Source organism: Anser cygnoides, chromosome 1 (genome assembly GCF_040182565.1).
Source record: "Anser cygnoides isolate HZ-2024a breed goose chromosome 1, Taihu_goose_T2T_genome, whole genome shotgun sequence".
Taxonomy (NCBI): Eukaryota; Metazoa; Chordata; class Aves; order Anseriformes; family Anatidae; genus Anser; species Anser cygnoides.
In genome coordinates this window covers 75,302,148-75,319,793 of record NC_089873.1, presented here as the reverse complement: position 1 = coordinate 75,319,793, position 17,646 = coordinate 75,302,148, and the positions used below count along the sequence as shown (strand labels likewise).

Sequence of the window (17,646 nt, the reverse complement as noted above, 5' to 3'; positions counted from 1 at the left end):
CCACAAAATGGAGAGTCCTGACTTAGACTTTTAGGTTTAGCTCCACAGCTTTCTATATGCTTCTGTCAAAGTCTGCGTCTTGCTTTTCTGCCTTGCAGAACTGATTTCTGAGGATTCCTGGTTAAGTGCTTACTGTGTGGGTGTTAGACCTGTTGCATGAGCTGAGCAGAAGGGGACTGAAACAGATGAGATGAGCTCTGGCCTTGTCCTGTGGCAGCTGTGAAGCTTGGGAGGATCGGTTTGACTGCTTTGAAGACCCAAGCACTGTACTGATGCTGTGGGCTCACCTTGGCTCATAGTCCTGCTGATTTGTGCCCATGCAGCTGTGGTCTGGCTCCAGCTTTGTAAGTTGTTATCAGAGCCAGATTAAGAGTGGGGCGGGGGGCTCTTCTCAGATACCTCAGCAGCAGTAGCAGTGGTGGCCAGTTCTGCTTTTTCTGTTGTTGCCCACAGCGGATGGGCAAAGAGGAGGTTACCAGCACAGGTGCTGGCTGGAGAAGGGCAGGAGCTTCCACTCAGCCAGGCAGGGCAGCGAGCTGAAGCAGAGAGTTGGTTCAGAAGGCAGCAGCTCGCTTTTTGTAGGATTCCGCTTTCCTGCTGTGTTGAAGTGTGCTGTGCAATTATGGCTAAAAATCTTTCTACTTAGTAATAAAAAATTCTCATTTTGTTTGGTTTGGTGTTTAGTTGCCAGCACTGGTGAGGTTGAAAGCTGCTCGTGGTTGCTGCGGTCTGCTTTGGTCTCTTTTCTCCCAGGCTATTTCTTCTCTCCCCGTTTCCCCCTTCTGCTTTAGCACACCCTTCCTCTTTTGAGGAGAGCTCATACATATGAAGGGCTTGCCCAGGACAGCTGCAGCAGTGTTAATATTATTTGACTCAGCATAGGTGTCACCAATCAAAAATGCAAGTTTTCTTTTTTTCACCACAATTAAAAACAGCACCATTCAGTAGGTAAGGATTTTGACGGTAAAAAACTGAAAACAATATTTCATCCTCCAAAGCAACACAAAGGCCCAGTTTTTCATAAAAGTTTCTGGCTAGATCAAATGTTACATGTGCTGCTGCCACCGTAGATACATATTTTCCCACTGACAAAAATACAAGGGTGATCTTTGTTCTGTCAGTCACAAAATAGGCCTCTCATCTTTGTAAGTTAAACATGTCCATATAAGCAAGTGTGGCTTGCTCTTTGCAACTAAAACAAAAAGATTACTACAGCTCTTTTCTGAAAGCTGTCTTTAGCTGTAAATTTCTTTAAGTGACAGATCCTGGCCATTGTGAGTGCCTTCTTTGCTTGCTGAGGCATATAAATAATTTCCTTTATTACTGTTCTGTTTTGAGTGCAGTCCCTTGATACAGTGTCTTTACGTGAATGAGATCAAATCTTTGCATTTGATCTGCACAGGGATTATTAATTCTCTATTGTAATTAATGGAGGCTTTGTCCTTCTCCTGCATTCTCCACCAAAAGATCTCAGAGCCTTTTGTAAATGTTAAGCAATTAGTAATGCAGTAGCAGACTGGTGAATTGTGTGTGCAGTTTGCTCCTAGAAAAGAGATGGTCTAAAGTGTGTCAGCACACACTATGTTTGGGGCTGGTTTGACAGGTGCCAGTACAACAGTTTTTCTTGGAAAATGTTTTTGCAAATGGAAAAGTTTTTGTGAAACTTTTTTTTTTTTTTTGAAGCATTCCTAGAAAGCTTATAGTTTTGAATACTTCTTTTTAAGAAGGGCATTCAGGTGTCAGGTAGAATTTTGTGCGCGTGGCTGCATGTGATGGTGTGCAATGAGCAAGGGGAGGAGCAGGCAGGCGCTGCAGGCCCTCGCTCCCCAGGGCACTATTGCCCTCTGGTCTCAGACCTCCCATGGGAAGTGGCAGCTCCAGGAGATGTTTGATCTTTTGTGTGAGGCTGGTCAGCTTCCTCAGGAGGAATCGGCCAGTGTCTGCCTCTCACCTGAGGTGCAAACAGATGGGGGTCATGCCACTGACCTGAGTCGGGTAGAAACGGAGTTTGACATTGACTTCCCAGTTTGCATGTGATTATCTGAACTCACAGGATTTGAGCTGCTGGTTGAGAAAGTGCAGCTGGCCGTGGTTTTGTCTCTGTGAAGAGCAGTAAGACTTTGGGAGCAGGAAAAGAGCTTCCTGTGCAGTTCTGGTTGTACATTTCTTTATTGTGTGTTGCTTGTACCAAAGAGGATGACAAAGTTACTTGAACAAGTCATCAGTAGCAGAGCCAACAGTAAACCAGTCTAATAGCTTCCAAAGTTAGGGTTTAATCATGAGATGAAAGTACGTAATGTAAAAGCTGTGGTTCAGGCAGTGCTGAGGAGCCAGCTCAACACTGCTTGAGTTTGAAGGAAAGCACCGTATCCACAGTCCCATGATGAGCACTATGGCAGCTGCTGCTTTCTGTGGGGTGAGATTCAGCCCTGCAGTCAGAAATAACTAGAGCTAAAATTAAGTAGCATTTGCTTTTGTAAGAGGCAGAAGCTTGTGGTCAACTTTTTAATAACAAAGCAGTGAATAGTAAAGATTTAAGAGGTGAGCTGCGCTATGTACTTGATTTTTTTTTTAAATCATACTAATATTATTAAGAGTGAAGGTAGAAAGGATCAAATAAGTTGACAATGGCTTGCTCTTTCTTATAAAAAGGAGAAAGCAGGGACTTCTTGTTACAGTGCTCCTGCTGACTTTAAAGGTCATTTATTTCCCTACTTGTGAGAAATACTTGACAGCCTTGGTGGTGCTTCCAGCTTTCTGCAGCTAATTGCTCCTGTTCTGTGCAGTTTGCCTGTACTCCATGCACTGAGGTGGCCTACCTGGCTTAAAGATGTCATGCTGTGTAGCACGTGTGTTTACGATCTGCTCATTATATTAATTTTTTGGAAAGGCCACAATAGCTTCCACTGTGATTAAACCATGTTGATTGCCGATACTGCCAGGAGCCTGTTAAAACATTGGAGAGCTTCCAGGAACCCTTGCTGCTTTCCAGGGGACTGACTGGTCAAGAAGTGACCTTTTAGGTGTGAATTTAAATTCTGGTTTAGGGAGATGATCGAGGCTGTTGCTGAATACCTTGGCTGCTCGCCCATCCCTCCTTGCACTTGAATGTTGCTAGTGCTGGCTGTAGTGGTCCTGAGGTGGTTCAGAGGACTGGCACTGCCTGCTAATTGAGGATCAGCTCAGAGAGGGGATCCCAAGCCAGAAGCGAAGCAGGCTGTAACAGACGTCTGGGAGAAATCGCAGTTATTTCTGCCAGAGATCTTTCCAAGGCATTGTCTTCTTGTGCCTGTGGTTACACCTGGCCCGCCCTGTGCAGGGTCATGGCAGTCGTTAGACTGTCTGCAAGTGTTACGTTAAGGCTGTGACCATTCAGCAGAGCCTTGTGGTGGGTCATGGTGGGGTGAGGTCCATCTGTGGGCAGGAGAGCTCTCCCTGGGTGCTGGGGCTGCTTGCAGGAGATGTGCTGGCACTGAGACGTCTGCTGGTGGTGTGATCAAACCAGCCCGGAGCAACAGATCTGCATCTGCTGGAATCGGTCTGGACTAATCTGGACTAAGTGATCGCTGTCACGATCGTACTCGCTGTCACGAGGTACGCTGTGCTCAGCGTACCTCTGCTGTCTTCCCCTGCTGCAGGTTTCCTGACTGACCTATGAAATGGAATTATTGGGCGTTACGGAAAGATATTTTACTCAGATCTCATTTAGAGAGCATACAAAGAATTGCTCCAGAACAACAGAGGAAAATGTTTCTTGCAGGAAAGGGCAGAGGAAAAGAAGAATTCCTGCAAACAGGCAGGTGGAGAGCAGGCAAGGAGCAGCAATGCGTCATGTGGGACTTAACGTGGCTGCAACCTGGTATGCAAGCTGAGCTCTGATCTTGCAGTAACATGCCCTTTTGCATGGATGGCTCCTTCCCTGTAAGAGTCCAGTGTAAGCCTTACAGCTAAACCACTGTGGCTGTTACAAAGTCGGAGAAGCTGGTGTTTGCCAAACTAGGCATATTGGCATCAGTCTAATCATTCAGAGTCCTTGCCCTGAGGCAGGCAGCAGCAGGCCAAGCCAGGCACATGACCATCTGCAGAAGTGACGGGGATAGGGAGGATCCTGGCTGGCAGCAGTGCTCTGCTCACTCCGTTCTCCGCTGCTCCTGCCCCAGCCTGACAGCTCGGAGGCCATCTGAGCACCACCTCCCGTGTCAGTGTCACGCTGCCCGAATTAACCTGGGGCTGGCAGCATCGAGGTATCAGCCCCTCATCCAGTTGCTCCCTTCAGCATGAAGACTGCCCACGCAATTCATGTATGGATGTGTGTGATGGACCTCCGGGTGCTGGGGGGCTGAAATGGCAGGGCTCCTGTGTAAACAGCGCAAAAAAGGAGGTATGACAGATCATGTTTCCAGCAAGAACCTCTTCCTAAGCTTAGGACGTGGCATATGGGCTCTCTGTGGCTAGGGCTTTCTGGGCAGCAGGCCTTGGGAGGCTTTCTACCGAAGCAACTTTGCTTTGCTGTTAGCAGTAGGGCAGGATGCTCTGCTCTTGTTCTGGCCAAGTCTTGCTGGATCTGAAGGCAAGTATAAGGGTTTTACATGGCTCTTCATGTCATGAGGGACTAGAGGGAGGGGGCTTAGGGCACACATCCACATTGATGTTTTCTTTTGGTTTAGTGAATTGCTCAGAAACAAGGTATTTGTGTTAGGAAGAGTGTGGAGATCATTTCAATATTAAAAAAAAAAAAGCAAATGTATCACCTTAATTGAACATTTGGGAATAAAAACAGTTTAGCTGCATTTAAAATTAGTCTGGCTTGAAATGTATGCAGTATTTTATTTATATAGCATACACTGAAGACAATACCATGCATTCACTGCCCTGAGGAGCTCAGCAGCTCTCTTCTGCATTTGCAAAACATTAGGTACACTAATGCTCTGACCTTACCAAACACTTGGCATTCCCAGAATGACAGAAGTGCTTTAATAATGAAAAGGAAGTTACATCTATAAGGAAGTTTAATTTAAGTGGAACTTGGGCATTTATAGTCCTAAGAGGACTTTAAAAATCTTCTCCTGTAATGTCTATTTCCCACACATCTTTCCTTATGCCTCCTTGTGGCTGTATTCCCATTGGCATCACAGTGCAGGAGCTGCTTGAGGGAAGAAGCTCTAGCTGGGCAATGTGCAAGCAGGGCAGGGTGAGGCATGCTGTGAAAGCTGTTTGGTCTGATGTGTGAGGTCTCTTAGCTCCCTGACCTTTGGTTGGAGAGCTTTCCAAAAATACGAACGAATGCAGAAAAGGGACAATTAAAGCTTTGCTAATAATGACGTTTATTCAGGAGGCTAAATCTCAGCCTGCAGATGCTGTTCTGCTCCCTTCCCTTTGCAAAAGGTGTACAATACAGAAAGAAGCCGTGCTGGTGGCTGGCAGGCCCCTTGCCCCCATGCTTTGTGCCACCTCAGCTCTGACTGGCCTCTCCAGCACAGTTCGCAAGCTGTAAGGTCTCAAAATGCAAGACTGGTGTTTGCAGCTTGCAGAGCATAGGAACAGCTTTTTGTAATTGAGGATTTTAGTCATGCTCAATATCATGCTGTGAAACAGAGCTAGCTAATATCTTCGAACTGCAGTTAAGATATGTGGTAAGTCGTCTTAAGCGCCTTCATTTCAATTATCTGTGAGAGGAGGAGTGGGGATTGCAGTGTGCTGTTGTTCCTGTGCTTTTCTGGGACAGTAGGATTGCTATCTTTTCCACTTCTATTGACCTGGAAAAAAGTGAGTACTTATGCAGGATTTTGTAACCTTTGCAGAATGCATGCGTATGATTAGTCTGTGATTTGATTTTCCAACAGGAAAGGGGAATACTGACTATTCTTGACAAAAGCGCTTATTAGTACACTGTGAGTATTAGCTAATTGTCCTCCTTTGCTTCCCCCACCCCCCCCCCCACCCCCGAAGCTTCCCTTGCAGATCTTACAATTATATGTCTGGAAATCCTTGTTTTACCCATGAAAGAATATGGGACTTGGACCCCTCTCCCAAAGGAGACTGAAATAAAACAATGCTGCCGCGTGTGATTTTAGTCCATGCTAACACAGACCTGTGACCGAATAGATGGGGTTATTGCAGTCTCCTTTTATCTCCTGCTTCAGATGCATGTATTTTAATAGGTTGCCTTATAATAAGTAGTTGTTATCTGAATGTAGGGGGAGATAGACCATGGAGAGTGTAGAAGTGTTCTAGTACAGTTACTGATTTTCTTACTGTTGAGCTCTATAATACTAAACAATTATTATTTATTTAATTTTTTACTCAAATTCAGTTCCTCCCATGTAGCAACATGTAGGGAAGTATTTTAATATCCATTTCATTGATGCAGCCTACTCTACTGACTTGCCCAACTGTTACTGAGTTGTACGTTTGGGAACTTGAAAGATTCCAAATTTGTGTTCACCAGACCATGCAATATCTATCTTTAGCCAGTGGCAATGCTAAAATTAAATACATTTTCATCATTTGGTAGGTCTCCCTGGGATTCTCTGAGGCTTTTAATGAGGCCAGTGGCAAATAGTTCTTGGTGTTCTGCAGTTGTAAAAGGTGGTAATGGGTGATGGTGGTGCTATCAGAAAGTGAGTTTGGTTTTACAGTTTGCTGTCTGCTGTAGATCTGGGCCATTCTGCAGACAAAGCTTATGTGCCTCCCTTCTGGAGAAACAAGCGCTCTGACGTTGTTTTTACTACAGAGTTGAGTTTCTTGCAAAATATTTTCAGCTGGTAGTCTGATGGCTCAGTTTAATTAGCTATAGAAGGATGTTCTGTTAATTTTATTTTCTACTCTAGCTGCAGTTCATTCCATAAACAATGGGCACATTTTGAAATGGATCTATCAGATGTTTGTTCTTACTGTCTCTTCTACCCCTACATATCCAGAAACTTTGCATTTATTACAATCTTTCTTTCTGTTTTTTCCTTCTCCTCAGTGAGTGACCTGCAAGAAGAAGGTAAAAATGCTATAAATGCTCCAATGAACCCAAGCACTGTGGACATGCATCCAGAAGATACTTTCTTAGGTATAGTATTCATGCTACAGAACTCAACTATGCTATTATTAATGAAGGCTGCCACTGTGACTCCATATCCATTGCTTTTCTGTTGAATATAGATGGCTAAGTTGAAACTGAGAGAATTGAGAACTATTGTATGTCAGACATAGACTAGAAAATAGAGATGCTAAAATGGAATTTAAAGAGCAATGCCAGCTAGGCAGCTACACTTAAAGTAAGAGTAGAAGAAAATTGTCTTGCTCAAGGAATTGGCAGAGGACTTTGAGTTTTTCTGTGGCCATTCTGAAAACGTAGAAAATTGGGATTTGCAAAGAATTAGATGGAAAATACTGCTGAGTTTGTCTGCTTAAGAGTTGTTTCAATGTCATTAATCCATTGTCTAGTTGCATCTCAATCTTTATTTGTCCTCATGGACATCCTTCTTTGGTAAGGAAGTAGTATCTTTCCACATATAGATGCAAAACTGAAGGATCAACTCACAGAAAGTCTGTGGCGGAAGTGTGTGTTGTGGTTCCTATGGAACCATTAAACTGCCTCAACTCAATGTATGTGCTACAGTTTCGTTAACAGCTGGATGCCAGGTTCTGACTTTGGTTATTGCTGGCACTTTGCAAGTGATGTTGCAGCAAAATGGGACCTGATAATAAACAGATCAACATTTATGTTGTTGAAAACAATATGATTAGTATGGGAATATGTAAAACGAGGAATGCTTTATAGAAGGAAGGCAAGTATTCAATTTCCAGTTCCCCTCCCTGCCAAGTCCCTCAAAGAGCAGCAACATAATGTAAAAGCAGTAAGTGTTTAAAACTTGTTGGAAAAAATGTATTTTTTTTCTTTTCTGGACATAACTTTCTTAATCTACAGAATTAATTGAATTAATTAATTAATTAATCATTAATTCCATGACCACTGATGATCCTTAAGCAAAACTTCATGATGAATTGTGTACCCTTATGGGTCTTGTTCAGGATTTCAGTTTGCAGCTTTTTGGATGTGCACTGGGTGTCACTTCCTTACAGCTAGAGTGCCTGACTCATCCCAGGGGGTAATGAGGAAGTAAAGGAACAGGGCAGGAAAAAAAAAAAAAAAAGAACAGCTGAAGAAATCATGTTTCTTCCTAGATTTGTGGAAATTTGTCAAGAGTGTTCAGATAAAAGGGTCTTGTTTTTTATTAATATTAAGGGCACTGCAAAATACCAAACCCAAACGTCTGGGAAAAGCCTAAGGTAACCCAGTAGGATAGTATAGTTTGCCTTGTAGCTGATTTGTGAGGGTCATGTTTCCCATTTGAGAGCAGTGAGGTCTAGCACTGTATTAGCAAGTCATGGTAGATTGGTCATTGTCAGATTTTAGAATTCCTCTATGCAAAGTAGCAATGGCCCAATCTGTGGTCATACCCAAGACCCTCCCTTGTCATGTTGGAAGGAATTGGGAAATCAAATGGAATACAGGATTTCATATTGCCTCTCTAGACTCAGCTAAAGATAAATCTACCGGGTCTATAAATTATTACTTTAGCTGAAGGCATGTGGATCTCCTCATTCGGTTGTGACACTGCCACCTGTTCTTGTGTTCTGTTGTGTAGTAGCCAAGGTTTGCTCTCCACTTGAATAAATCTAACCTTGATCACAGCTGTCACTTGACTACTAAAGGAGCTAAAATGAAGGGTGCAGGGAGAGAGGTCTACTACTTGAAAGCAAGCAACAGAATTTAAAATACAAGACTTGCTCCAACTGTTTCTTAAATACTGATATACATATCTACAGGAGCATATAAACACAAATGTGATGCATATATTCACACATGCTATTGGGAAAATAATTCTGCCAAAGGCTGTTTGGTTGTTAGCTTTACAGATTTAAAGCTGATTTTTCTACCCATATTTTAGTATAAAATCATCCATTCTAAAAGTTAATCTTTACATTCCTACCTCTTATGGTTGGATGGTTGGCCATTGGAAAGCATTTCCCACGTCTTGCCATCCCACAGTAACAGGAGAAATAGAAGACTATATACCTGAGAGATGTATTTTATGTCCTTCCGGCACACATAAGCAGAACTGATGTAAATTGGGGTAATTTTCATTTTCTGGGTTAACCAGAGATTAAGCAGTTCCTGCACCCAGGGCCACATGTGTATGGCCATTGCTACGTGTCAAGTTTTAGGGAAGCACAAACTGTCAGCCTGGGTCTCAGCAGCTGCATTAAGTGTAGTACCATAAGCTTGCTTTACTTTTCAAGGTAGTGTAGTTTGGGAAGGATATTTTCAAATACAAATGACATACAAATTGAGGAGAGAGAGGAAAGTAATTGGCTGCCCTTTTTGGTTTGTTAGTATTAGTATGCCTGACAGTATAGAGGATGGTGATTTTTCTGATGTATTCTGCATACACAGGGCAGGATCTGGTTTGGAGAAGGTCAGTGGAAACAATTTATTTTAGGAAGTTGTATTATCTTTGTATGACTATTAAAAAAAATCCCTCACACTTTGATCATCAGATATTTGCTTGCCAGGGTGATGACTGGGCACTGTCATTTCTTAATCAGCTGACAGGTCACTTCATGAATAGTAATTGTTGCAATATTTCAGCAATGTATATTTGATCTAACTTGTTTCCCATTTCACTCGGACAGAGGAGAATGAGGAGCGCACTATGATTGATCCTAACTCCAAAGAAGACCCCAAGTTCAAAGAACTGATCAAGGTAGGATGTCAGTAGTTGGTCTTTTTTCAGATCTTTAACTACTGAGCTAGAGTCATTTACAAGCTGGTTACCATGGATACAGTTGAGGAGGAACAACTCATTACTGAAGTATATCTGTGAAAACTGAGGAGACAAACAAGGATGCTGTTGGTAAGGCTAAAAGCAACAATGAGAGAAACAAGAAAGCCTGAATGTCAGAGCGCCCATGGAAGAAAGCTCCGCTATCCATTTACATCCTTGTGATTATTAAAGGGAGGATCAATGCTTAGCTTTGATCTACTGCAGTCATTGCACATAAACATAGGTTCTTTCTCTCTACAAAGACATGAAAGGAGTCTTGGAAAGCTGTAGAGAGATTTCTGGGAAGGAAAGAGTAGGACCAAAGTGAGCAAGCGCATGGTAGGGTACACCAAGGAGACCTATGGTGTTATAGGAAGGTTGGAAATGAGATTCTTCTTCCCTTATACTCTGTTGTTGTTGTTGTTTTTGTATTTATTTTTTTTTTAAAAAAAAGGTAGAAAAAGGGTAAAGAAGGATGCTCCCATATATTATTAGTTAAAGCCGTTAGAATTTTTCAGCTTTCATACTGAATAGCGTACTGATCTCCAGAGCATGGATGGAGACCAACAGGTGAGTGAACTGATGGACACCTTAGCTAATAATGTCTACTTTCTGCCCATTGTGTATGTGAAGAATAAGGCATTCAGTGAAACAATGATTTTCAATTTCATGACAACTTGCTAACTCACAATTTGATAATTCAGTTTCTCAAAAATTATTAAACATGAATTTGTTCTAATTATCTTTTGTGCAATTCCTACTGTTCTTACTTTAACAATGTGTTAAACATTTGTGAAAAAGAGCCTACTCTCTTATAGAACTTCAGTTATGTTTTCTTCAGTGGCTTCTTGGAGCAGAGAATTATCTACTATGTATCTACTTTACATTCTGAGCAACAGCACTGCAAAGTGACTTTGTTTTGTTTTGTGTGGTTCTGCCTCTCATGATTCTTTTTCCTTGGTTATCACTGTATCTGTTTTATGTGGCAGGGAGGTAGAAAGCCCCTGGTTTACTTGTAGGCTTGGGCAAGGGCCAGAGCATCCTGAGTCTGTATTGTTGCTGGAGACACTTGCCCAAGGTGCTGGTGATGTGTCCCCAGCTGTGCTGACATGAGGTTCGGCTTCCTCCCTCCTGGCAGTGCTTGTAGTTTCTGCCAGCTATGATGGAGGGTTTGATCTTGAAGGACTGCTATTTTGGAGAACCGTTTCTATCTGGTAGGTTGTTGAAATTAGCATAGTGAAAGCTTGAGCAGAAACAGAAGTGCTGGCAATTCTGAACAGATATGATTTCTTCCCCAAAAGTGTTTGTGCTTATGTCATAATTCCCAGTACACTTCCTCTTTATTTTTTTTTTTAAATAATTAAAATTATATATGTATGTATGTTTTAGAAACAGTAGTTCAGCTGTGGCTAGGTGGGTCTGAAAACTTTGGCTAGTGTTTACCCACTCCAGCCAGATAGTGGAGTGAGCTGTGGCACATTCCTTTCAGGATACTGTCATGTCCTCTGTCTGCAAGCATATGCTGCGCAGAATGCCTCAGCAAACTGTTCACCTGGTACATCTTTAAAACAAGCCCAATGATCTGTTATTAACAGTGCAATAGCATGTTTAGGATTACAAAACCACATCAAATAGGGTTTAGCAAGGAGCTGTGTTCAAATTTCTTTGTTATTCTAATTCACCTGGAATACAGTGTGTTTTTAAATTAGGTGAATTTGCACATTCTTTCTTTGTTAATACCCAGATCCATTAATTCTTTCAAAATGTACAGTGGTCTTGCACCACTCTTTCAAAGTACACTGTGGTTTCTTTGCTAGTGGAGCAGTAATGTTACCATGAATAATTCAGTTGAACCAGAGTTGCTGCAGTGAAGAAACCAAATGTGCTCTGTGATGCAGGAGACTTGATAGTGAAATCATAATTGTTTTTAAATTGGAAATTTTGCTTTTGAATTTAATATAAGGTGGTGAGTCTTTCCTGGATGTCACAGTCTAGCAAGGTTATATTTTTCTTTTTGAAAGGCTGAAAACCTTCAGGAGGAATGAAAATCAGACTTAGAGCAGGACTAGAGATTGTGTCTGAGTGCCTGAAGTGCATTGCAGAACTAGGCTGTGGTTCAGTACACCAGTTTGCACTTGCATGAAGTGAGGGTAACTTATTACCAATTAAACTGCAGCAGCTGGTGCAGGGAACAGCATGTAACTTCACATTGTTTCCTTGGGATAATCCTCCAAGGAGAGAGATGTGTCCTGCAGAGTGCCTACTTGAAAAATTATGTAATTTAGGTAATTGCTGAACATTTGCATACCTCTCTGCAGTTGAGTTTTTACAAGGATGTAGTTAGAAAAACATTGAACACTATGTTGTTATGAATCTATAAGGCAAGGAGAGGTTTGAATCATGTTGGCAAAACCTGTTTTATGCCACAGAATGAGGGTAATACAATCAAATGAGCAATTTATTCCTCATTTTGTGTTCCTCAGTGGTTAATGAAGTTTTCTGGCAGCCCCAGTGCTGGACAAGAATTAGCCATGTTAATAATGCTATATAGCAGCAGCCAGGAGAAGAGACTGTCTGCCCTGCAGAGCTTGAAATCAAAGATCTCCATGGTCTTGCAAGGAGTTGAATAGATTGAGGTTGTTATAGTTCAAAGTAGTTCTCTCTCTTTTTCCCTCAAAGAGGAATGTGTCAATAGCAGCAACAGAGCCTGATGCCTCTTCAAATTTGGCAGTATAACTTAGTTTCATTGGTGCCAGCCCAAATCTCTTTCAACACCAGAGTAAGACATGCCGATGGTTTGCCATCACTGATTTTGAGTGTTTCTGTTCCCCTGTCAGTCACATGCAGTTGGGGTAGATAGAACTCAGTGCAGAAAGGAAGCAGAGATATCTGTTGCTGACACTGATTTAATACCTCTTTGTCTCCGCAAAATGTTGTTTTAATTTGTACTAGCCTGGTGCCATAGGAATTATAAGCATAGCGAATTGTTTGGTGCAAGCTTTTGTGAGCATTTGGAAACAATTTTGACAGAGCTGCTGGGATTCAAACTGTGTAACACTGTGGTGATGAAGAATCCAAAAGGAAAAAAAAACCAAACTCATTCTTATTAAAGCAAATATAGAGTAAATCCCCTCACTGAAGGCTGCTTAGTTGGGGATGCAAAAATACACGCTTTAAATCCTATTGCTTATATTAAAATCACTAGGAACTAAAATTACACCTTAAAGTGTTGTTTGTTATCAGCATTGACAATATTCTAAAAATAGTTTGCCACAATTTGTCACTATGAAGTGATATGTTCATATGTGTTCAGATAAGTTCCCTGCATGGCCTTGTTTGCCCTGTGTGTAAATGCAGTTTGGGACATGGCTAGACAGACACAAAGCTGAAAATTCAGATCAGGAAAAGATGTGTTGTTATTTATATGTATAGTATAAATAATTTACTCACAAAATACTCTGTTTCTAGTGTCTGAAATATGTGAGCTTCTTTTACATATTATCCAATATTTGCCAAGTGGCAAGAGAACAACTAAATTAAAGAGTTTGAGTTTTGCATTTGGGCTGTTTTGTGACTGGACCCTGAAGTGTATCCTGTGATGTATCTGGAGCAAACAAGAAGAAACAATGTCTGTGATACTTAGAATCAAGTCTAGTTTGCTATTATGCTATTGCAAATCTGTTTACAGTTCAGTTTCCATTAATACCTATAATCCCCTTAGCTGATCCATGTTGCTAATTCTAAAGAGTGTTGGTGGGCTCTTCTAGCTCTCTTTTTAAATGTGTTCAAAACTTAGGAGGCTGATCTATGTGCGCTTTCCTTGTTGTTCATGGATTTTTCTTTGTGTATGGGATGCAAAGGTGGAAGGAATCTTTTTTTACCCCCTTCTGGTTCAGATGCGACTGAGGTAGAAGATCCGAAACATCGTTGTACTTAATAGGCTGTAGGAATTGAATCAGAATCTTAGAAATATAGTCACACATTTCTGATCTGACACTTATGCCACCAACATAAGTGGCAGATTTCCTAGGCTTTTCTCATGTATTTTGATAGATAAAATATGCTTCTACCATTTGAATCCAAAAGTATACAACAGGAGCCTGCAAAAATTGGGTTCTGTTAGTAAATGCCTTGCCTTGACCAAAGACAGCAAGTTAAGAGTTGCAAGGTGACTTGGTAAGATCAGAGAATTGATAAGATCAACTGACGCTGCAACAACCTTTGGCCCTTAAAGCTAAACTTTAATGTCTAAACTTTGCATGGATCAAACACTGCTGCTCTAGGTACTACCTGAGGTGAGTAAGGATTCTGAATTTGTAGTAAATAATTTACTTTCCAATAAATTACCACCTTTTCAATGTCAACACTTATGGCTTTTTAAAATTCACTGTGGTGAAGAGAAAACCAAAATGAAGCTGTTTCCTTTTGATAAGGTTTCATGTGTGACCAAATGAAACCTTGTTTCCTGTATGCTCTTTCAAAGGCCTGCTTTTAAAAACAAGAAGCCTTCTCTCTGTTTGCAGCTGGCCAGTGCTTTGTACTTAGTCAATAGTTTCCAGACCTGAGTAAGAATTTCTAATATTAATTTCTATGTTCAACCCTGAAGTCAGTTAAACCTTCATACCTTTGATCTGTGCTTCCTAATTCTCCCAGTAGTCAGGGGTGAAAAGGGTCATTAAAATCAGGGCTTCCTTTCTTTGCTGTTTTTGTGACTGGGTTTCCCATTTTCTCATTGTGCCAGATGCATTCACGGAGTTTGTCTTGTTTTTCATTTTGTTCATTATTCTGTAGAGTGGCCGTGGGGCCCTTATACCCTTGAACTCTGCAGATTAACTCTGAATGTGCCTCGCCACTATGGGAGTAGTAAACCTGCAGGACAAAAATACTTCACGAAGCTGGTGAAGTTTGATATAAAAACCCACTTCGTGAAAATTAAAAACTAAATAGGCCAGGCAGATGGCTTATTTTTCCTTCTGGATGTCTACCACTCTTTTCTCTCAGCTCTCTGCCTCATGGCAAATTTCAGTTTTCAACCCAGTGTTTAGTAATGCAGCATGGCTCATTAAATCACACATATACATTTGGCCAAAAAATGATGTAGTAAGTGGATGTGTCAGAATTTACAGCACCACTGGAAATTTTACAACTACAAACATGTGTCTGAGCATTTAACGCAATTCAGAGATGTTTTCTATGAGTGTGAATATGTGTGAAAGGACAGGCGTGGTTTTGAGGACACAGGGATATTATATAAAAGTTTTAAAATCACTTCTAATCCCAAATACTATACTGCCTGCTCTAGTGGTTGGCAACCCTGCCCAGAGCAGGGGAGTTGAAACTAGATGATCTTTTAAGGTCCTTTTCAACACAGGCCATTCTATCATTCTATGAAAAATTCATAGAAAAGCAGCTTTTCATAAAAGTGTGCTCTAGTTAAGAGACATAACAAATATTTCCATGTACCAGCATGCTACTTTGTGAGCCTGCAAGTACTGAACAAGGTGAGGTTGAGGTGAATTCAAGATCATTAGCTGTATGTGGGATCTGCTGGTGGTTTCACCAGCCATTGCATGTAAGGAGAAGCATGGTGTTACGGCTGACACTGGGACAACAGGCTTTGCAGTCAAGCAATTCCTCACTTCTGCAATGCATCTCTTACACACATTTTAAAGGCAGCAAATGTAGCCCTACCTTAGAAATTAACATTGAAGTGAAGATACATAAAGTACAGACACACAGACATGAAGGAATGGGTAGAGGAGTCTGAGGCCAGAGAGATCCAAGTTAAGAGTATTTTCACACACAGGAAGAACTCTGGCTTCACCTTATGTCTGCTTCCCACAAGGCACTCTGTGCCTGTATCAAACGGTTTAAATTTTTAGAAATTCAAGTTATTGAATATTTTCTGCTTCTGTCTTTGCACGAAGGAGCAATTCTAAAGAGCTGGAGCATTGACTCTCCATGAAAAAAGAGTCACAATGTATTTCTGTGTGTTAGTCATTTCAATAAGAAAAATGGTGCTTTACATCCCTTGCAAAAATTAAAAAGTAAAAAAAAAAATCAGTGCAAAAAGATTTTCCAGGCTCCTAATTAAGACACACTCAAGAAATTAAGAGTTACAACAGGAAAATTGAGGATGTGTGGAGTTTGTTTGTTTTAAATTGCAACACTTGTCACTCTTCAAGGACTGTATAAAAACTTTTTTTTTTTTTAATATAAATTGCAAATTTGTTTTCCCACCAATTGGAGTTGTAGTCTGAATACTAAAGAAGTTAGAACATTCTTTAGGGTATTTTTCTTTCATTCAGGTGCTACTCTATTAAAAAAAATAACTATGGCTAGACCTCGTATCATTTGTATTCTTTTATGTACTTCTTTCCCAAAATTTTTTCAGTGCTAGATTTCTCTGAAACATTTAAGTACTACATAGTGTAAGTATTTCCCTTTTTTAACAATCTACACCCATATGAGAATATTTCCAAAGCTGCTTCATAATTCTTCTGTGCCTAAACTTTTGGAAATAAGATGTTGGCTCCTATATTAGAAGATACTTTCAGACTTTTGTTTTTAATTCCTTGGCATTTTCTGGATTTTGACTTCATAACTGTTCAGCACAGGAAAAAATAACGTGTTAAGTACAGGTTTCAAATAGTTTAGCATCCTGAGTCGTATTTAACAATGCTTTTGAGGGCTTAGGGAAATCAGGCATCTTCATATTAGGACTGTAAGGGGATTTGATTGTCATATGATAGTTTCAGCTTAATTTCAGGTGATTTTTTGAAAGCCTGCTCTGTAAATCTCTGTAGTCCCATGGATTGACCCAAATCTTCTATGACTTCAGGTGGTTTTCTTTTGGTGTCTATGTATGTCAAACTTTCATCATTTTGGAATTGGGTGGTCACTATTGAAAGACTTCAAAAATCTCTTCTGAGATGATCTGTGACAAGAAAATACCTCATTACTTAGGAGTTGCTTTTCTGTATCACTGGTGAATAGTTTTCAAGGCTATTCCTCTTCTCATTGTCTTTCAGATAAGGCAGTCCTTTACTAACTTGTCTCATGTCCCTCTCCAACCATTTACCATAAATGTCCTGCTGTCTTCTGAAAAAGATTGAAAGAGACAAGAATAGCTAATTGGAGTTTTCTCTCCAAATGTAGTCGTGTTTTCCCACCTGCAGAGCAGAGCTCTGCTGCTTTATTTAGACTGCATCTTCTTGCATTTAACTTTTGCTGGCTATAATCTCCAATGAACTAATTTTGTTTGGGGTTTTCAAAGGAAATACAAAGGTTTCATGCCCTGTTCCTGGTGGCAGATGACATGTCATGATTCTTCAAAAATCCTACCTTTGAACCTAGAAGAGAAGGACTGAGCAGGGAGAGTTTACCTGAGCCAGAGACTGCTGAAGAGGCATCCTGAGAATGGTAGAGAATGAAATGCCGGAAGAGCAATTGTCTTGACATTTTTCTCTCTGTCTGTATGCAATATATATGTGTGTGTGTGTGTATATCAGGCTATGTGACACTAGAACAAGATGGTTTCCAGGACACGTTGGAGCATCTGCTGGGGAGATGGGCTTCTCAGCCTTTCCCCTGTGACCGTAGTCAAAGTGGGAGCTTGGCTGTAGCTACCATGGCACAGTGCTGCAGTTCCCTGCTCAACCCAGGACTCCAGGTGCCGGGGGAGCAGGTGTGCCAGCAGGCTGTGTCTGACACAGGCTGCTCAAGCAGAAGTGCATTGTCAATTCACTGAAGCCACAAAGGTACTGCAGCAGGGAAGCATGAGGCAGGAGAAGGAGAGAGAGAAAAGATACCCAATACTCTGAGC

General features: G+C 41.1%; 1 protein-coding gene across 3 annotated transcripts in view; it reads left to right on the top strand.

Moving 5' to 3' along the window:
* The window catches only part of PARVB (parvin beta), a 76,363-nt gene that overhangs the window by 19,808 nt on the left and 38,909 nt on the right, over nucleotides 1–17,646 (top strand). For all 3 annotated transcript variants that reach the window (XR_007160082.2, XM_048054573.2, XM_013184691.3), the window contains exons 2-3: nucleotides 6,971–7,060; nucleotides 9,691–9,761. Coding sequence is in view for 2 of the 3 variants with exons in the window: in XM_048054573.2 (XP_047910530.1) it covers nucleotides 6,971–7,060; nucleotides 9,691–9,761 (161 nt within the window). In the remaining variant the exon portion in view is untranslated. The remainder of the gene's footprint in view (nucleotides 1–6,970; nucleotides 7,061–9,690; nucleotides 9,762–17,646) is intronic.